The 21,569-nt window shown below is 42.1% G+C and overlaps 2 protein-coding genes across 6 annotated transcripts in view; one reads left to right on the forward strand and one right to left on the reverse strand.

Annotated features, from left to right (window-relative positions):
* Positions 1-1,196: 1,196 nt before the first annotated feature.
* On the forward strand, positions 1,197-18,115 carry bard1 (BRCA1 associated RING domain 1). The gene is made up of 11 exons (XM_041262848.1): positions 1,197-1,608; positions 2,760-2,816; positions 3,359-3,507; positions 4,378-5,510; positions 6,547-6,627; positions 7,056-7,228; positions 10,623-10,749; positions 11,865-11,988; positions 12,348-12,440; positions 15,830-15,927; positions 16,811-18,115. Exons 1-11 carry the CDS (start codon positions 1,445-1,447, stop codon positions 17,159-17,161), a joined length of 2,550 nt encoding a protein of 849 aa, XP_041118782.1. The 5' UTR covers positions 1,197-1,444; the 3' UTR covers positions 17,162-18,115.
* A 3,097-nt stretch (positions 18,116-21,212) lies between these two features.
* vwc2l (von Willebrand factor C domain containing 2 like) overlaps positions 21,213-21,569 on the reverse strand; it is a 22,754-nt gene continuing 22,397 nt past the window's right edge. For all 5 annotated transcript variants that reach the window (XM_041263061.1, XM_041263058.1, XM_041263060.1 and 2 more), the window contains one exon: positions 21,213-21,569. This exon is cut by the window's right edge and continues 225 nt beyond it. The gene's annotated coding sequence lies outside the window, so the exon portion shown is untranslated.

Here is a 21,569-nt window from a genome sequence, read left to right on the forward strand (position 1 = left end):
TGTGATTTTTATCACACTCTGAGGGTCGTTACCTGGAAAAGATTAATTTCTACCCCGGACACTTTTATGTGCTCCAGTAGTTGTACCATAAAAAGAGAAACTCTTTACCAAAGGTTACCTTGTTTTAATAAAAGAAAGCCTTGCTGTGATATCATCAAATATGGGTCAAACCGGATTGAATTTCCAAATGTTAGCGCACCGAAAATAAACACTAGGGCAACAGTCATTGCTCGCTCTGATTAGATTTATGGTGGATAATGCAGTCTCAAACATCTGTGTACAAAGAAATTCTCTATATAATGTAAAGTCATGATGTACAGGTTAAAGGAATTACTCCCTTATTTACTCCAAAATAATGCTATAATACGGATTTACTCCACTATGATACTCAGAGTTCTGGTGAATTCATCATACACCACTGGAGCTTTGCTCTGGTGGTTTGTTTCACTAGAACCCCTCGATGCAATTATAACCTTGTAATTCACTGCAGCCCATCTATTAGTCTAGGTATAAAATCCCTCTGCAATTATTATGGATTCAATAATAATAACTGTTATTATGGTTTGTGTTATGGATTAAGGGGGAAAACAAAACTGTAATAATATTGCTACGGATGTGGTAAACAGCAAAACGGTAAATAGCTACAACGCATACTTGTTATATTTTACGCAACTGTCGTGTAAATAATGCACATTTCCTGTTTACGTACACGTAAGTGGTCAAATAGACAAGGTCGAGATGTGCACCTGTATTTCTTTGTTTGTTTAAACATACCGGGACAGCATTGTCAGTGAATGGCCTGCCTATACAGACATCTATCATTTCAGTCTCGGATTCAAACAGATCTACATAGTCTGTGTTGTGTTGCACATCGTGACGGAGACGCAAGAGGGAGACATTCATGGATTTGTTATGAATTATTGGCCAAGTAAGGGACTGTCCATTTACACTAAAGTGTGTTGCGTAACACACAATATTAACATTTCAACCTTCATTACCAAATCAGCGTAAATCATGCTAAAGAGCCCCATTAATTTTAATTTAACATACATGTTTCTACAACTGAAAACATATCCACAGCAAAACGAACATTTGGATTTGTTACCGCAGTATTCATTTTCCAATGCCCCTGCTTTTACGTTAAATACTAATATACAACAATCTCCCCGGTCCCTAACAGTATTGTTTGGGGGAGTGCAAGCCGTCGATTTCCCTGGTGGCCTCTGTACTAAAACATACAGCAGCAAGACAACTGATTTCAATTTCAGCGGAACTGATTATCATTAAATTACACAGCGCGTAAAGTTGCCTTCATTGTTTAGAGAATTCGGTGCACTGTTTTGTTTTGTTTTTTCTCTCGCTCCTCCTTTTTCTAGACTGGCGGGAGATCTGAACGCCGATCCTGCCGGATATTCATATGGTCAAATAATAGGGTACACCAAACATGGATGTACAGAGAACAGAAACTGTGCTGCGAGTTGACTGTGGGGACGAGACGGCTTGCGGGTCCGTGGACCGGCGCTCGGAACCCGATCCGCGAATTCGGTTCTGGCCGAAGACTCGAGTATCTCTCGAGCGGTTCCGAAGATTACTGCTTTGCTCCAAATGGTAACTTTGTTTATGACCGGACTGACGCCAAATAAACAGCTTCCCTATTCTTGGCATCACTCTGTCAGCGTTATTACGTTTCTTAATTACAGAAATTTTCTTAATTAAAGATTATTATTATTATTATTATTATTATTATTATTATTATTATTTGGCAGACGCCTTTATCCAAGGCGACTTGCATAGGTTACAGGACCACCTTGTTACAATGCAAGCTTAATATGTTTATAATAGAGTGTAGTTTACGGTAAGTGCAAATATAGTGAAATACAATATGAACTAGGATAATGCAGCAAGTTAGGATTCCAAACGTGGTTAGATGTATAGTTTACTTGTCTGCTATTTTCATTAACTTTTTTAGACCTGCAGTGGAGATCTGCAGTACTGCAACGCTATGTATTTTAGATAAATGTGTCCATACTAGTACAGGGTAATGTGAAGTGCTGTCGATTTCAAAATGCTGTGTTTTGGTCACATGGTTTGTCGGCCATATTGATAATTGATAAACGACTTTTATGACCCATAACAAGAACAGTGTTGCACGTATGCTCTTCAATGCTGGTACGGTTGTGCGGCCCGTAATAAACATGATTTGGCGGCCATATTGGAATTAACGTTTAAAATTGATCACCTAGGGCGTGCCGATATGATCAAAGTTATAGTGGAACAGGTATAGTAAGTCATGTGTGCTGTATGAAAAAATGTCATCCCTTGCGACCTTTGACCTCTCCAAAAGGTCAGACTAAAAACTGGCTTAGCACCTTAGGGATCAGATAGTCATGGTTTATATTGAACACATAGGAAATCATACCTGTGCTATAAAAAAATGTCATTACCCATGACCTTTGACCTCTGCTAAGGTTCAGAACCCACAAATTGACCTATAGCTCCTCAGCTGTATCTAACACAGATCAATGCACTTAAATTTCAGCGTAAGATTATGCACTGTACACTATACAACTTAAGTAGTCCATAGTCCATTAACTATAGGAAACGTAGCAAGTTGTATCAGCGATTATTTGTGATGATTGAACAATGCTAGCAACTCTAGTTGAGCTCTTGTTAGTGCTCTCTCTGTGACCCTCGCAGACAATGCTTTGCTCCACAGACTTGACTATTATCCTTCCGTTTGTCTTTTTTCCCTCCCAAAGTGAAAGTCTGCTCAAGGAACCTGTGTGTTTGGGTGGATGTGAGCACATCTTTTGTTGGTAAGTGCATGGAGAGTTAGTAAAACTACAGGTATTCAGAAATAGCAATAAGGTAATACAGGGATGGGAATAAGACTCCCATCGCTTAGCAGTTTGATCTATTCCTGTTTATTAAGACGCACCTGAGCTTGTAACCTATACACTGGGGCTAATCAAGCGCATATTGAAACCTAGAATGGGTGGAACAGCTATGCAGGGCAGGGCTCAATCTCAATGCAGGTCATAATGCCACTGTTGTTTTAAAGGCAGTGTTGTGGGATGGTTAGACCAAAGGGAAGCAGAAAAAAAAAAAAAACTGTTTCATTGTAGTGCAGAAAGATCTTTTCATAAAGCTTATTTTAAACTCTCTGGGGCACCTAGTAATTTTGTAGCAATACCTGTTTCACAAGACATAAAAAAAAAAACCCAGTAATAATAATCAGAATGAAACCTGCATGGAGTTTTCTGTTACTGGAGGGCTTATTTATCTTGTGCTGATATTACAACGCATTGTGCCTGCGGTCACACCGAGTGACAGGATGCGGGTCCCTCTCTGCTTCCAGGTCATGCGCAGGCGTGTGTTTGAGTGCTGGCTGTTCTGTGTGTCAGGCTCCTGCCTGGGTGAAGCACATTCACATTAATCGCCAGTTAGACAACATTGTGCAGCTTTGCAGCAAACTGGAGGAGCTGGTGAATCACAGAGACACTGCAGGTATGTCCAGCTTGCTCTGAATGCTTCTTTAAACTGCAGGGTCTCGCAATCCTATTCAATTGTACGCTGAAATATACTTCATTAGTGCCTGTTCAAAAAAGAAAAAACCTTCTCTTGGATTAAATCAGAATTGTGGCACTGCTGTCTTTGGTGGCAGCATGTACTAAAAACTGTGATAACACAGTGCAATTATTTCAAGTTAACGAAGCGTAAAATTACAAACAGACATCAGTTATCTTGTTTTTTTGTTGTTTTTTTTTGTAGCTGCAGTTTGTTTTGTTAGCTACATTCCAGTTTATTTATATTAATTGAGAAAATAAAATATTTTACAACAGCCTTGCTGTGTATCTTGAATGATTGAGCTGCTGTCATTTCATAGCACTCTGCAATTAACCTGAGTTTAATGTGTTCTGAATGATCTATGCTTTTTTTTTTTTTTCAGCAGACAAAAGAAAATTTATACCTCCCCCCCAAAACCAAACAGTTGAGACCAATAGTTTTTCTTCATGGCCTTCTGTTGCCTCTCAGTACTTACAGTACGACAAGATGCATTAAATAGCATTCATGCAGCTACCAGTAGCTGTCCATGATGTATATCTGAACAAATATAGAGCAGTGCTTTATCCCATACCACAGCATTTTAGATTATTTTGCGACAGATATAGATATATGAACGAAATATATTCATGGACGATTTGGGCACAATTATCAGGGCTTTTTCACCCTTTAACTAGTTCTTATTACTGTTCTCTGTGTGTCTTAATGTTTTTCAGATGTAGTACACAAAAACAATTTGTAAATAAATGGTGCTTCACTCTTATAGAGTATTTGTTTTATTCGTGCCCTTCCCATATTTTTTTCTCCTTTTAGATGTAACAAAGGATCCAAATCCAGTGCCAAGCAGTCCGCGGCGCACTGCAAATACCAAACCGAAGAAGAACTTTAAAATCTGGTTCAGCCCACGGAGCCGCAAAGTGAGATGCAAGGTGCAAAAGCCAAAGACTTCTTCAGAGGTAGATCCACAGCAACAGAAAGAAAATGAAGAGGGGGCCAAGGTAGCCAGCGCTGTACCGGACACAGCTGACTTATCCGTTTTCAATTTTCCACCTTCTTCGTCATCCCAGGGCTCTTTGAGCCCCCCCAAAAAATCTGCACCAAAAAGGAAGCCAGCCGCCAAGGCAAGTAAGAAGAAAAGGCTGAAAGACATCAACCAAGAGTGGGGATTCGGGAGGAAGAGGACTGGACAAAGACAGAATAAGGAAAAACAAGAGAAAGAGGAGGAGGTTGATGAGGAAAGGCAGGTCAATGAACCTTCATCCAAGAAAGTGGTATCTTTCTGCCGCATGGAGGTCCTCCACAGCCCTTCTGCAGAGATGGAGGCTGGAGAACCCGAGGAACCCAAGGTAGATGTTCCTCAAGTTGAAATTGAGAAGTTTTCCCGGACAGGACCTTTACACATGGGCAGGATCTTAAAGAACGTGGCTGAGGATGGTCCAGCTACTGAGGGGAACAGTGATGAAGAGACCAACCAGGAATGTCCAAGGCCAAGTTCTCCAGGAACCAAAGATCCTTTAGGGCAAAGGACCCAGCCATCTACATGTGAGAGGAGTCCCAAGCGGTCAAGCTCAGTGTCTTGCAACCCCTCCGCATTGCAAAGCCAAACCACCAAGCAGCCAAGACAGGTACAGGATTCAAGTGTTGATAGCACTCCCAAGAGGCCCAGGAAGTGTTCTAACCAGAGAAGGAACCCATCAGAGTCGATTGTGGTCCAGATGACTCCTCCTGAAAGCTCCCGTGCTTCCACCCCCTCCAGGAAAGGAAGAAGAAGCAGCAGCAGCAGAGATCTGGGGGGAGCCCTTCCCACTTCTCCCCACACCCCTCTGTTGAAGTCCCAGAGTAGCAGTCTCCTAGGATCCCCTGGTGTTCCCATCCCCCATTCAAGCCCTGGAGTCACCAAGAAGAACCACAAAGGAGAGACCCTGCTGCACCTTGCATGTATTAAGGTAAGGTGGTTGTCCAAGAGGGACATGTGCATCTTAATGCACCATTTGAGAACCTGCATGTTTTGCTTCACAAGGTTTTTTTTAATTTTTCTAAATTATTTATATATAGTATTTACTGTTGTAAATGCCCAATAGCCCAGTTTATTCCCTATTGAACAGCTAGTGATTGTACATGCTAAGTTGCATGCATAACTTCAAAGTTTTTACACCAGTCTGCAACGGTGAAGAAAAAAGAGAAGAGTGTGAAGCTGTGCGTGCAGTCAGCATAAAAAGGGCAAAGCATTTTGGGTATTGTTGCCTTTTACTATTCTTTGTGTATTCTGTACCAAGGCTACTGAAGCAAGCGCCTTGCTGGGGGAGGGCTTCATCATGGTGTCTGAGAGAGTGGTGTACAGCGACTCTTTCTTTCCTTTATCACACTGTAGCACATAGACAGATTATCAAGAGGCCTGTCCCTGGAAGCATGAACTGTGGAATGAGTTTTCTTTTAAATTACCCATTAGTTACCCTGTAGTTGTAATTGCAATACCAGCCTGGTAATTACCATCATTTTCTCATTAAATCTTTGTTAATTAAGGGCTGGGCTGAGGTTAGCTGGAAAGTTGAGCTCTGCAGTAATCTGCAGCGTCCTTTTCACAATGTAATTATCAACTGGGACACGTGGAAAAAGCTTTAGCAGCTGTTCAGGGTTGCAGCAGGGCTGTGAGGAGGGGGAGGGAGGGGATTTCTTTTTACAGGCAGCAGTTAATGGCAGGGGTGAGGAAGCAACATGGCTTTTATTTGATTTATTTATTTAATATGATCAGTGGGGGGGGAAGGAAACAAATATAATTAGGTCTACTGCAGTATTCTTGTGCATTTTGATGAGGGGAGTGGGACTACTCATTAGATATACACTGGTATATGTACATTGGCTTTTTAAACCATGGAACACTAGCATCACAGGTAGCATCACGGTGACAACCATATAAACCCAACATGAAATCCCCACATGCTTTACTAAGGAGTTATTCCTTTCCCCCCACCACCACCCCAGGGTGATGTATCGTCAGTGGAGCAGCTGCTGGAGAGTGGAGCAGATCCCAATCTCAAAGACCATGCAGGCTGGACCCCACTTGTGAGTGTTTGTCAGCTGACTTTTTTCTCTTCTTGTATGCAGGTGTGTTTTAAGATTAAATAAAGATACAAGACATACAATTTACAGTTACCAGATAAAGAAACCAAATGGTTGAATTAGAATTGGTACTGTATCTAGTCAATATAAGCACTATTTGGGATTGTTCAAGGATGGCAATAAGACTCCTATTGCATAGCAGTTTCACCCGTACCAGGTTTTACTACAAGCTTGATTATCCAGTGTATAGGAAACAAACTCAAGCGTGTCTTATTAAACTGAGTAAAACTTATTTCAATCCCTGTTGTTTAATAACTGGCGGTCTGGAATTAAATTACACACACAGGAAATTACAAAAATCCCCTAAGAACCTTGGAGTGAAGTATGAAAGTAGAAGCTGCTCTGAGATGAGGCTGTTGTTCATGTTGCAGCATGAGGCCTGCAATCACGGGCATGTGAAGGTGGTGGAGCTGCTGCTGCAGCAGGGGGCGCTGTTGAACACCACCGGCTACCAGAACGAGTCCCCTCTGCACGACGCTGTGAAGAACGGACACGCTGGCATCGTGGAGCTCCTACTGCGCAATGGAGCCTCCCAAGAAGTGCTGTGAGTCTATAGCCAATCATGTAGCTATGGACAAAAGTTTTGCATCGCTCTGTAGAATTATCTAATTTTGTTTCATAAAGTCAAAGGGAACCTGCTGAATAATGTTACGTTAGCATATTGAATTGCATACCACTTTGTAATTATTCCATATACTGACAAATTAATAAATGTGACATTTATTGTGACAAATCTAACATAAAATACTGTACTACTATTATGGCTTATATATATATATAAATACAAATAATTTTGTTTTAATTATACCCAAATAATAACATTTTCAGTGATGAAAACTTTTGTCCAGAGCTGTAGAATGGCACCCCTGTGCCAGAATAAACAGTTTTTATTAATTTTATTTTGTGAAATGTCTCCGCTCCTTTTTTTATAGTGCCGTTCTCTAGGCCTTGCCCTCGTTCTGTTCACTGTTTGGGTTCACTTTGTTTTGGAGGTCCATGTAGGATGTTGTCCAAAGTGAATCGATCTAACTGGACTCGACAACATTCTCATAGGTTATCATACCAAATATGGCTGTGTTATCCAGTTATTCCTAATCTGTTCACAAAGGGGCAGTCATGTCTAACTCAGCTACCAGGAGGGAACAGAACAGTGGGCTACCTGAGTCCATTCTGTAATGGCAGTAACAGGTACCTGCTTTTTAAGTCACAACAATACAAATACAGATCTTGCAATTGAATTGCAGATTTGTCATTTCCCAGAACTGAGAAGAGGTCACAAAATACTGAACGTCAAGACAATGTACCAGTTAGACAGCTGGGTTTCACAAGCTGGTCAAGACTGGTACCCCCATGAATGAGCACAGTCTCACTGAGGTCCCAGGAAGAGTGGCAGCATGTTATATAAATAAACAAGCAGACACGCCATGCACAGTGCTCCCAATGGTTAAATACTCTGCTCCGTAAACCTTTCCCAGTGAAGCGTTGGCAATGCTGGGGGCTGACTGATGTGTGCCAGAGAGTGCCCATGGAAAGATGGAACTGTAAATTGATGCATGGACACATTGAGTGGATGGATGGTTGAATAGCTAGCTGGAAGGATAGGTAGTGGGTGCTGGGTGGTGTATAGATGGATGGGTGGGTATTGCTTTGAGTAGATGGATTATATGGATAGGGTAGTTTGAGATGTGGATGTGTTCGTCTTTATATACTTTGTTTTAATTGGACTCATTGAACCGGTCGGGCCTGCTGTCTTCTAGTTTCTAGATCTCTTTTGGGAAACGGTCATCTGAATTTCCCCCTGCCTGTCCTGGGTGGGGTATTAAAACAATAGCCTGTAGGCCATAATTCCACAAAGTGGAAGGATAGAGTGAAGTATAATAAGTGTCTTGAGAATGTAGTTTAATTACCCTTGGACTGGGTTGGGACAGTGGGGTTCTACTGCACATTTTGAATTAACTTTTGATCGAAAATGCTCAAACCCAGTTACAACGTTTGGTCACACTGAGGCGCTGTCATTCTAGCTTAACCCATTAAGTACCACAAACATTTTTCTTTGAAAAATTCTGAACACAAGCTGTACATTACATTTAGACTTAACTTTTGCGGTGAACAGAATTAAAGTAAGTTACCGTATTGATATAGTTAGACAATTAAAATAACAGGCAGATGGCAGTTACAAATGCTCCAAAAAATGACAAAGTAGCCTATCCTCAAATGAGCACTTGGTGGCTGCCAGCTAAAATTCATCATGTTGGTAGCTACCTGACAGTGAGAGATGCTCTGTGTTAATGCAGTTCATTTTATAGATTTACCTGTTTTATTTTGCATTTATCCATTTCTAAGAACATCCTTCAGGGTAGGGGAAAAAAACGCATCAGAATACTCAAATAGCTTTTTCATTCCAGTAGCTGAAAAAAAATACTTCATGAATCCAAATTAAATATTTTATGGACCAGTGGACCTATTAATTGTCCCCTAGGAGCAGGCATTTAATCTCTGGAACCAAACCCTTTTCCTTTATTTATTTATGTGTTTGTGCTTCTTTTAATTAATTGCTTGGTATGATTTCTCATGTCCTCCTCCACTTCACCTGGAGCCAATCCCAAGCGCGCTTTCCCTGCAAGTGTTTCCAATTCATATTAAACTTCACCGCCCTCTCTCTCGAGTGCCTCTTACACTCCACAGGGTGCTAATGAGAAGGGAGGCAATATTTTAGGATTCGACAGCAGGTTAGAAATGAGGATTTTTTTACTTTGTGCTTTCTGAAGTGAAATTTATACAGAGAAAGCCCATCATATAAAAAAAAAACAGGATTTTACATTATTTTATAAGTGATGGTGTACAGTGGGTCTTCGCAATCGTGTGATAATCACACAGTACCGGCAAGGTTAAAAATCCTGCTGGTTTGCTGTGACCTGCCCTACACATCATTCCAACCCCTACCCAGATCGAATAAACAACCTGTACAGACTGATCCAGTTCAGTCTGGAAACAGAAAATCTGTTCATCTCTAAACCAGAAACCTGCTCCACTTCTGACAGTACCTGCCTGGGCTTTAGTTCGTCAGTACTGTGATCTCTGCATTGAATTTGCTGGCCAGACTTTTTTGCTGTGGGATTATTTATTGCAGTATTACTAATAATGAAGGGGTGATTAGGTAGAGATTATATCTGAAGCCATATACGGTGTATGACTTTTTTTTTAAAATTATATAATAGTGTTAACCTTGACTATCTGTTCATGGTTTTATCCGCCTACTCTGCTTTAGGAATGGAAAATGGTTGGAAATGGCGTAGAGGTGATGGAACAAAATAGTGTTGCTGACTATGAGAGGGGGTTTACCTAGTTAAAAAATGAGCATGTGTTTAACTAGCAGTGCTTCAGGATGTGAATATCTTTTGTGTCTTCTATAGATACATTGTCCATTTTAATTGCAGCATATGTTGTCGTCATACTGTTGTATCTCTTGCATTGAAGTTCCACAAGTTGCAGTGTCTATCGATTTGAAACCGAATGCAAGATCATTTTTAAAGACAGCTGTCCCCAGTGTACGATATAGATTGAATGAGTGTAATTACTTGAGTGATTTTCATGAAGACAGACAGCTTGGGGAAAATACTTATTGTGTTCTTTTAGATTTGAACAAGGAGGTTCATTAAGGAGATGAGCACAGTGTATGAGGGCTGGGGGTCACAGAGTGGGGGTGCTTATTGAGAAGTGAATTGTGCTGAATCTGATCTCATTACTGCAGTAATTCTTCACATAGGACAGGTATCTCTATTGTCACTGCCCACTGGAAAATGGCATCTAAAACCAGCTTTGTCTTCTTGTGGTACTTGGTATTTTCACTTGCACTGCCTGCTGACTCGTGCAGCACATATGTATGGACTGGACTGTGTGGTTATTATCTCTTATTCCTTTGTGTTCCCTTTTCACAGGAACATCTTCGGACTGCGGCCCATTGACCATGCAGAGACGGACGAGATGAGGGCTCTCCTCCTGGCTGCACACAAGGGTCCCGTCCCCATCCCTGCACCACACCGCCCTTGCCAGAGCCTTGGCAAGGTACCAGGGAATTTTAATTTTGCAGCAACAGAACCCAAAAACACTCAGAATGATCTCAAACACTATCAAATACACTGTGTAACAATTTATTTATTTTTTGTTCCTGGGTAGTAAGTGTTATTTCCTAATTGCTTATGCCTCAAAAGTATAGAACATGGCTATTAGTCCCCACAAACTTTGCTTTTGTGACCAGGACAGTGATATTTCAAAATATCACTATTTCCAATGGGAAAATGGGCAAATGTGTGTCTTTTCGTTCACCTAAAGTCAGAAAAAAACAACATATGAATCCAAATTAACATGTATTTATACTAAAGTAATACAAAGATGACTACAAAAGATTTAGAAGCAAGTAGTTTTTCGAGATTTACAATTATACTGTAAATACAGTATAATTGTAAATCTCGAAAAACTACTCACTTCTAAATCTTTTGTAGTCATTTTTGTATTACTTTAGTATAAATACATGTTAATTTGGATTCATATGTTGTTTTTTTCTGACTTTATGTGAACGAAAAGACACACATTTGCCCATTTTCCCATTGGAAATAGTGATATTTTGAAATATCACTGTCCTGGTCACAAAAGCAAAGTTTGTGGGGACTAATAGCCATGTTCTATACTTTTGAGGCATAAGCAATTAGGAAATAACACTTACTACCCAGGAACAAAAATTGTGTTACATAGTGATATCAATGGCACTATATAATAAAACAGTAGAAATGGCTTTCCAAGCTAATTACTCCTTAAACAGCAGGGTTCGAATATAAAATGCACAGTAAAGAAATTTCTTACCAAAACAACTTAAACACGTTATCAATTCATGCAGTAGTTTAGTACATAATGTTTTTTTAAGGGGTGGTGTACTTTCTAAGTATAATTTACTTGTAGGAAAAAAATAATAATTCTGAAATAGTTAGCATCATGGATAACGGGTAAGAGTGACATTCCAGTGCAGTTTAAGGCATTCCAGGCTTTGCCATGCAGTGTAAGATGTATCCTATAGGCCAAGGGCTTGATTGAAACCAATTTAAGCCCACAGTAAAGCCTGAAATGGGTTTAACCGGCCGGTCACATTGCAGTACTGTTGAGCGGAATTCCTTCCTTTCTTTTAGGCCCCAGTCAGCCAGAGACGCAGCGTGTTGCTAAGCAGCGGCCTGACAGGAGCGCAGCAATCCAAAGTGAACAAGCTGGCCACGCTGTTGAATGTAGGGAAGAGCGACACGTTCAATAACTCGGGTATGTTACACAACAGGCTTCTTTTTGTTTTGTGGTTGGTAAAATTGTGTAGGAAGTGCTGTTGAGTGAGAGTCCGGGGATATAAAGATGCAGGTGTCTCAGTCTGTATTTGTTACAGTTGCATAACTGCTTCTACAATTATGCTGAAACTTGGTTAGGGCATTCTTTACCAAAACTCTGTACTCTGGAGTCAGCGCGAGGAGCCCGTCTGGTCCTGTGTCCCGTTGGTGTTAGGCTTGTATATATATTTTTTTATTGAATTTGGGTTTTAGCATTTACTTGCCATTTATACTTTCTTTAGTTGTAGCAGCACTGCAGCTTAAACAAAATTCAGAACCTTTTCTTTCCTCCTTTTTCAGTGACCCATATTATCATCTCGGGTGACCATATGCCATGTAGTATGAAGTGCCTTCTGGGGGTCTTGACAGGCTGCTGGATATTGAAGTTTCAGTGTAAGTACAAAAGTACTGTGGTAAATCACAAGTGTTGACAGACCAACTTGCTGAGACAGAGAAGCAAAAACGTAATGTGCAGTAGACATGGATTGTGAAACATGCGTGACTTAAAGGGGACAGGGTTCAGCTCAGCTCTCTCTCGATGGTACTGTTCACCTGCGTCTCTCCCAGCAGGAGGGTTCGGCTCGGCGCTCTCTGCGCTCTCGATGCCGCTGTTCGCCTCCGTCTCTCCCAGGAGGAGGGTTCGGCTCGGCTCTCTCTGCGCTCTCGATGCCGCTGTTCGCCTCCGTCTCTCCCAGGAGGAGGGTTCGGCTCGGCGCTCTCTGCGCTCTCGATGCCGCTGTTCGCCTCCGTCTCTCCCAGGAGGAGGGTTCGGCTCGGCGCTCTCTGCGCTCTCGATGCCGCTGTTCGCCTCCGTCTCTCCCAGGAGGAGGGTTCGGCTCGGCGCTCTCTGCGCTCTCGATGCCGCTGTTCGCCTCCGTCTCTCCCAGGAGGAGGGTTCGGCTCGGCGCTCTCTGCGCTCTCGATGCCGCTGTTCGCCTCCGTCTCTCCCAGGAGGAGGGTTCGGCTCGGCGCTCTCTGCGCTCTCGATGCCGCTGTTCGCCTCCGTCTCTCCCAGGAGGAGGGTTCGGCTCGGCTCTCTCTGCGCTCTCGATGCCGCTGTTCGCCTCCGTCTCTCCCAGGAGGAGGGTTCGGCTCGGCGCTCTCTGCGCTCTCGATGCCGCTGTTCGCCTCCGTCTCTCCTAGGAGGAGGGTTCGGCTCGGCGCTCTCTGTGCTCTCGATGCCGCTGTTCACCTCCGTCTCTCCCAGGAGGAGGGTTCGGCTCACAGCTTTTGGGGCATGCCGAATCTGAATGTTTATAATTAACAGCATCCTTCCATCTGTCTGAGTCACAGGTTTCCAATTAAAAGACTGTTACAGTAAGTCCTGTATTTGGAAAGCTTGGAGTTTTATTTCTTTCAAACAGTTTGTTAATGACGATGGGAATTCCACTGATGCTAACCTGAATTAGCTTAGCTGCTCCTTTCATCTCATGATAAAGGTCGAGTTTATGGTGCCGTCAACGGCTGTTGCTAGACTCCTCGTGCAACAGAGGGATGAATCAAACACATCCTCCTACAGTATACCATGCAGGAGCACGGGTACCAATGAAGCGCCCTGTGCAGGTCAAACAGGATTAGGGCTAGGCTTGCATGACTGCAATGGCCATACACAGTATGTCAGTGTGGCAAAAACAAAGAATTACTGTTCAGTGGGGGGAGCGGTGTGGGGACCCTCTCTGTGAGTGTTCAGTGTGGGACCCTCTCTGTGAGTGTTCAGTGTGGGGACCCTCTCCTGTGAGTGTTCAGTGTGGGGACCCTCTCCTGTGAGTGTTTAGTGTGGGGACCCTCTCCTGTGAGTGTTCAGTGTGGGGACCCTCTCCAGTGTGGGGACCCTCTCTGTGAGTGTTCAGTGTGGGGACCCTCTCTGTGAGTGTTCAGTGTGGGGACCCTCTCCAGTGTGGGGACCCTCTCTGTGAGTGTTCAGTGTGGGGACCCTCTCCAGTGTGGGGACCCTCTCTGTGAGTGTTCAGTGTGGGGACCCTCTCCAGTGTGGGGACCGTCTCCTGTGAGTGTTCAGTGTGGGGACCCTCTCCAGTGTGGGGACCGTCTCCTGTGAGTGTTCAGTGTGGGGACCCTCTCTGTGAGTGTTCAGTGTGGGGACCCTCTCCAGTGTGGGGACCCTCTCTGTGAGTGTTCAGTGTGGGGACCCTCTCCAGTGTGGGGACCCTCTCCTGTGAGTGTTCAGTGTGGGGACCCTCTCCTGTGAGTGTTCAGTGTGGGGACCCTCTCCTGTGAGTGTTCAGTGTGGGGACCCTCTCCTGTGAGTGTTCAGTGTGGGGACCCTCTCTGTGAGTGTTCAGTGTGGGGACCCTCTCTGTGAGTGTTCAGTGAGGGGACCCTCTCTGTGAGTGTTCAGTGTGGGGACCCTCTCTGTGAGTGTTCAGTGTGGGGACCCTCTCTGTGAGTGTTCAGTGTGGGGACCCTCTCTGTGAGTGTTCAGTGTGGGGACCCTCTCTGTGAGTGTTCAGTGTGGGGACCCTCTCTGTGAGTGTTCAGTGAGGGGACCCTCTCCTGTGAGTGTTCACTGTGGGGACCCTCTCCAGTGTGGGGACCGTCTCCTGTGAGTGTTCAGTGTGGGGACCCTCTCTGTGAGTGTTCAGTGTGGGGACCCTCTCCAGTGTGGGGACCCTCTCTGTGAGTGTTCAGTGTGGGGACCCTCTCCAGTGTGGGGACCCTCTCCTGTGAGTGTTCAGTGTGGGGACCCTCTCCTGTGAGTGTTCAGTGAGGGGACCCTCTCCTGTGAGTGTTCAGTGTGGGGACCCTCTCTGTGAGTGTTCAGTGTGGGGACCCTCTCTGTGAGTGTTCAGTGTGGGGACCCTCTCTGTGAGTGTTCAGTGAGGGGACCCTCTCTGTGAGTGTTCAGTGTGGGGACCCTCTCTGTGAGTGTTCAGTGAGGGGACCCTCTCTGTATGTCCTGTAGTCAATGGCATGCTGTGATTACCAGGGTTTCAAATTGTGTTGACTGTAAAAAGCCAGCTGGTTTATTTGTTTTGTGTGAAGCATTTTTTTTTTTTTTAAGCTGTAAGAATAACTTCCATACTTGTAATGCGGTTTATTTAAAGAAATCTGAAAAGTTATGCAAAACCAGAGCACTGGCATGCAAGCTTTAGGAAAAAATATTGAAATGGCAATAGGACATAGGCTTTTGGGGCGCAGGCTACGATGTCTTATTTACCCACTGCAAATGAGGGTATTTGGCAGAGGTGGTTTAAGTGAAATCCAGTCACTGAGGTGAAACTGTTCCAGACGCTTACTGCTGGTGTGCTTGTCAGGTGCCAGGCTCTGTGTCATCCCAAATGCACATGTTGGGCCTGCAGTCCTGTGTTTTGGTCTTGTCAGACCTGGGAAGCTGCTGTATGCACTATACAGTATGCCACTATAATCGGTCCATTAGGTGCTGATTTAATAAAGCTATTTAACTCAAAATATACTGGGCAGGTTAACAAATAAATCCTCCCATTGTAGCTTGGGCTCTACCATAAGATTATCTAGATATAGCTGGAAAGCTGTACTCGACTTCTCATTGACCCAGCTTTGCTGAAGTTTTACATTTATTTAGTGCATTTGAGTATTAATTAAATTAATTTAATTATTATTATTATTAATGTTAATGAAATCCCAATTTTATGCTAAAATCAGATTAAGCTTTATGGTAAGTAAATGCACTTTGCTGTGCTTCAAGCCACTTTTCAATAAGGAACGGTCCAGCTCCAGTGTGTTCTTGTATCTTTCAGCAAAGCCTGGGAGAGTGAACCTCGCTGCCTTGTGCTTTCTCTCCTCAGGGGTGACCGCTTGTCTGGAGGCTGGGGAGCAGGTACCGGAGCAGGAGTACGAAGTGGCCGAGGGTCCGCGCCGCGGCCGGCTGAACCAGGAGCAGATGGTCAGTGATCCCGTTGCTCGTTGCAATCTGGGCAGCTAGCAGAAGGAAGTTCTGTAGGAAGAATTGACACCTAAACTGCGGGTTGGGGTGGTGTGAATTTGGGTGATGATGGAGAACAAGAACCTCTGTATGAAATGCTGCTGGAAAAACCTAATGCATGAACATGTCTGTTCAACTTTTATTTTTCTATGGATTGGTTATGCAATTTCTTAATTCTTTATTTTTTCAGTACCTCTAGAGGACAGTACAATAGCCCCTACCCCTCATTATTCACAGGACTGTATATCAGTGCTGTATTAACCATGCTGTGAAAGAAGCAGCTGCAGGTTAGTCTAAAGAGGAAAAACAGTTCAGAGTGAAATTCATCTTTCTAGGATCTGGAGAGGAATCTCTTTGCTGTCATTTAAGAGTTGATAAATGACCTATGGTATGTGAATAGCATATGAAAGCAATAGTGATTATCCCAAAATCGGAAAAGGATATTATAGGAATATGTAAAGTACAATATTGTATTCCTTAACACTTCAAAGTGTTCAGTGACAATTCTATATAATAATAATAATAATAATAATAATAATAATAATAATATCTTTATATAGTGCCTCTCATAGTAGACCACCATCACAAAGTGCTTTACAGAGGTAGGCTGTTAACTGCATTATATGCTGAGCCACTTACAATAGGACATTGATTTAACATCTCATCTGCAGGATAGAGCACAAGGAGGTTTAGTGACTTACTGAGGGTCACCCAGTGAGTCAGTCAGTTGCAGAGGTGGGATTTGAACCGGTGACCTTCTGGTTACACGCCCTGGACTTTAACCACTGGACCACACTGCCTTCTTAAGAGACCTATCCAAACAAACCTGTTCTTGTTGTTCCAGTTGCCCCGGCTCTTTGACGGCTGTCACTTCTACTTCCTGGGCTGTTTTAAGAAACCCCCGAAGGAGGATCTGGTGCAGCTGGTGAGGGAGGGCGGGGGTCACATCCTCTGCCGACAGCCCAAGCCAGACAGCGACGTCACGCAGACCATCAACACGGTTGCTTACCACGCCCCGCCCAAGTCCGACCAGTCCTTCTGCACCCAGTACATAGTGTATGAGCCCGGAGCCAGTGCCCGCCCCGAGAGGGTTCGCATGGGCAAAGTGTGGTCCGCCCCGTCCTCCTGGCTCATCCACTGCAGCGCAGCCTTCCAGTTCCTGCCTGTACCAGAGCCCAGCAGCTTAGAGGGGTGATGGAGCCGGTATATATAATCTCACCGTCCGCAGGAACTGCAACGTTCTTCCTTGTGTGTTTCCTGCTGCCACAATGGAAATTCATTTTCTTGGCAGTGAGTATTTAGGATAGGTCCTGATGCCATATGGAGCCCTTGGATTGTAATTGTGAAGATCAGGTGGGGTTCTGGTTGCACAGGGTGTGAATTTGTTATGTTATACTTTTGATCCATGACATGTGAATAGTACTTGTAACACGGCTTGTTCTGTAATGTTGGCTCAATCAACAGAACTCCAAAGTTCCCCTAGATTAATCAACATGGACTGGGAGGTATTTCCACTCCCTGCCTCCATGACTTACCTATGTAAATATTAAATGTATGCATGTATATACATGTATTTAAATAAGCATGTATGAAATGAGGCTGAACATCCATGGTATAGAAGTGAAAAATTCTGTCATTTTACACAGTTCAGATTTTTGGAAATTTGAAATCTTTTTATTCAGACTTTTTATAAAATTTGAGTTTATAAAAAGTGTGATTTGAGTGCTGTGTTTTTGTATGACAGTAAGATGTAAGTGGCTTTTGTTTGGCATTGTCAATAAGAAAAAATTAGCGTTGATTTAAAACAAAATAAAATCTGATTGTATCCTGTCTTTTTTGCTATGTCTGGGGATATGGATCTCATTCCTCTGAGGTGTTGCTGTTGTTCTTTACCATCCTCTCTTTCATCAATTGCATTCCCATTGTACCCCTTTTAATGTGTGCTGTTCAGTGCTGCTTCTACCGTAAATCACTGAGAAGCAGTTTCTCAGAGTTTGTAAGACTAAAGCAATTCATTCCTCCATGCAGTCACCAGTTGTGTCGATTTCTTGTGAAAAGCGCACCCAAGTGCTTGTTGCTTCGTTGACACTGTTGAGGAAGCCTGCACATCACTTGCCTTCTGTCTCCCCAGAGGCATTGCTTTGCCTGGACCCAGAGAGAGCCTTTCTATGTATATGATGCTCCTAATTTGCTATTGATTGCAACTTTCTGCTTTAAATTGCATCTCCAACTTAGCCGAAAGGAAGGCGGAGGCAGTGAATGGAGTGGAAGATTTTCAGAGTTGTGATTAATTGGAGCTCAGAAAAGGGAGGGGATGGCGCAGTGTTATCAGACCTCTTCACCTCTTGAAAAACGGGGAAGCGATTTGCTTTATTTCCGTTCTGTACTGAGACTTCAATGTTACCGTAACCCTCTTGTACGGATTCATCTTGCACAATTCTAGTTCAAAGGAAATGGCACTGGTTTTATGCTATTATCAAAGAAAAAAAAAAAAAGCATAAATTATGATTTTTTTTTCTCTTATTTGCTCCTGAGTTCTGATTGTCTCATTGGTTATTTTTAAATGAACTGGTAAGGCCAGTAAGTGGGTTTCTACACGTCAAATACCAGCAGTGAGGACGGAGTCCCTCCCCAGTGTGAAGCTTTCCTAACCATTTATCCTGATCAATGATTAAGAAAGTAACACTGATTCGGAAATAGCTACTCAACAGCGAAGAAGGGCTCCATGCTGGTCGGCCGTCCTCGCTCATGTCAATAAATTCGGCACTAAGCTTTGTGGAGTATCCTGTATTTAGATGTGTTCATCTGTCCATATCCATTTCTATTATTGTATAGACATCTATAATTGTATTAACGATAGCAGTATTAAAACATAGAGAAATCCCTCTCATTAAATACACAAACAATGCAGAAGAAATACACAACGCTTTTTGCTGAATAACACATGTTCTTGTATTTAACAAAATAGTCTTTATATATAATACACAATTTGATTTTCTTTTACCAGTTTTTGTATCTTGTTTTTTCTTTAGAACACATTGCACACATTTGTTAATATATACTGTATATGTAGAATGTATTGTTATTACAGCAGAGTAGATGATTAACAGTTGTATTTTTCTTTTTCAGGCACACTCACTTTGAAACACAAAATGAATCAGCAGTCCTTTTTCGCTGCCAGCTACAGTAAGTCAGTGTAGATTTCAGCAGCAAACGTCAGTCACCAGTTAGAGAAACAACGGATCCTCTAAAGTGCAAAGACTAGTATTCTAAATAACATCCCAGATACACCCCATTCCCCAACTTTGAACCAACATGAATCCAAATCGGCTAACAGAAAATGTCACGACACCATTGTTAAACATTTGAGGATCACTGCACCCAATTGGAATAAAGATTAATGATAATTATCATATAATTTTATTTATTGATTTTAAATACAAATGCTATTCTATGCAGCCAGTATTTACTGTTCAATACTTTGCTTGGTTTCACTATGGCTAGGTTATATTCTAGCAGCTACAGTCTGCAGTATAAAATATTCTGCTATTGCTAGCCGTTCAAGCCACTGGGTAGAATTGGCTAGGAGGATGTTATTTGTTGTTAATAAATAAAATAATTTTAAAAAAAATGCAACACTTTTAACTGGTGAATTTTAAAGTGAAAGAAATTTCATGAGAAATTACGGTGCAGCGTCCAAGTGAAGACAATGTGCCAAATCACAATGAAGCTAAAATACCTTATTGTAGAATAAATGACTGCTTGTGAATATTAACAAGTACTGTTTAACAACAAAGAAACAAACAAAACAAAACAATAAATCTTTATTGTACTGCTTGAGGGTAATTCCTGCTGCAGCTGAATGTTCTTGTGCTCAAAAGAAAACACACACAGTACAGTGGCATTTACAAACCCTATCTGTAATAGGACAGCCATCACCTGGCTAGGTCAACATAAGCACATTTATGTTTTTGCAGGCTGCTTGCAAAAGCATTACAAACCTTGGCATTTTCTTTTTTGTTTTGTTATTTGTTCTTTATTTTTTTTATGCAAACCTGAATCAGTGGGGGTGGGGGGGGGGGGGGGGGGGGGGGGGGGGTGTTTGTCAGATCCAAGGTCAACCTTTCATGAGAAAGTGCTGATGCTGAGAAGGTATGCTCCATGCTGTCTGACAAATACCATCTCTGCATATTCTGCACCTACCCTGCCTAGTTCTGCAGCCCTCTACAAAACATATCCGCTCAATTGCAGTTTTGCAGTTTAAATACAACACAACGATGAACACAAGTTACATTAAAATGTGCTTTTTTTTTTTTTTTTTTTTACATAAATAAAATACATATTAGAAATGACATAAGAAATAGGGCGACCTTTTTAAAATAATGACTAAGAATGTACTGCAGTAACACAGAAATCAAGTTTGATGAATAACCTTGTGTGGATTTTTTTCAAGTTTACACCTTGAATAATATATGCTGTATATATCATCAACTGCAAAGTTTGGTGTATTTTTTTTTTGTACAAATACTTTCATGAATTTGAAAAATCCATTAAGAACAGTATAATAGCCTAGTGTAAAAACTTAAAGAACAGCAGCAACAAAAACTAAAGTTTCCATTCATTGATAAGCTGCCAATATGATTTAACAACAACTCCCAAATCCAAACCAAAAATGCTGGACATGGATTTGTACAGCATTGGACTGTTTGACACTTCACTGTATAAACCAGAGTGCTCTTTGTAAGCTGGCAAATTATGGTATATATATATATATATATCTTATATATAATATATATATATATATATATATATATATTATATATCTGTGTGTGTGTGACATATCCCAAATTAGATGAATGATAGGTATAAGTACGAAAAAAAGTTCAGACAAAATTCTTTTGGGTTAAACCCAATTTGACTGACTGTTAGCTTCTTCAGCAGACAGTTTAGCCGTACAGTTTAGAGTAGTGAACAAACTTTCTTTAACTCCCAAGATTTCAAATACAGCCCCAGTCAAGAAGACACTTGTCCAAATGTTTCTTTCGTAGACTAAGATGATACTTTTTTTTCAAGCAAAGGAAGATGTAAGCTCATGAGTTTCCAATTGAGATATTCCCAGTGGGTTTGTTGCAGCTATGTTTGTTTTGTTATTGGTTCCCAGTTAATTGAGACTAACATTTTGAACATTTGCATCACAAAATTGACTCCAGATTTGTACATATTTGGGGGGGGGGGGCAAATATTGACTGTCAGGCCCTGCACTCAAGTGTTTCTATCTATACAGGGAGAGATGGGGCACACGATTAAAACTGAAAATCTGATATGGCAAGAGTAAAATGAACCCAGCTGGGTAATCTAATCCGTTATTTACTGTAAGTTTCTGTGGGCCTCAACTTAAAATGCATGCATATGTTAGAATAATAGTTGGAAGTTTCTGCACATTTCTACTGATTACATCATACTGTTAAACTTCTGCATCAGCAGTTACAAAACAAATCAAGCTGTTTTGGTGGGACATCCTGCTGTTTTCCCAGAGGGTGACTTTTTTCTTTTATCAGAAACGTGTAAATGATATCCTTAGCAGCGCTCATTAATCAGCTTGG

The sequence above is a fragment of the Polyodon spathula genome, chromosome 11 (assembly GCF_017654505.1).
Source record: "Polyodon spathula isolate WHYD16114869_AA chromosome 11, ASM1765450v1, whole genome shotgun sequence".
Classification (NCBI taxonomy): Eukaryota; Metazoa; Chordata; class Actinopteri; order Acipenseriformes; family Polyodontidae; genus Polyodon; species Polyodon spathula.

What these genes read in the sequence shown, in the direction of transcription:
- bard1 (XM_041262848.1), top strand. Translation starts at nt 1,445, where the DNA reads ATGGATGTACAGAGAACAGAAACTGTGCTGCGAGTTGACTGTGGGGAC. An exon ending in GAATCACAGAGACACTGCAG is followed by an intron (nt 3,508 to 4,377) that starts GTATGTCCAGCT and finishes TTCTCCTTTTAG; the next exon opens with ATGTAACAAAGGATCCAAAT. An exon ending in ATGCAGGCTGGACCCCACTT is followed by an intron (nt 6,628 to 7,055) that starts GTGAGTGTTTGT and finishes TTCATGTTGCAG; the next exon opens with CATGAGGCCTGCAATCACGG.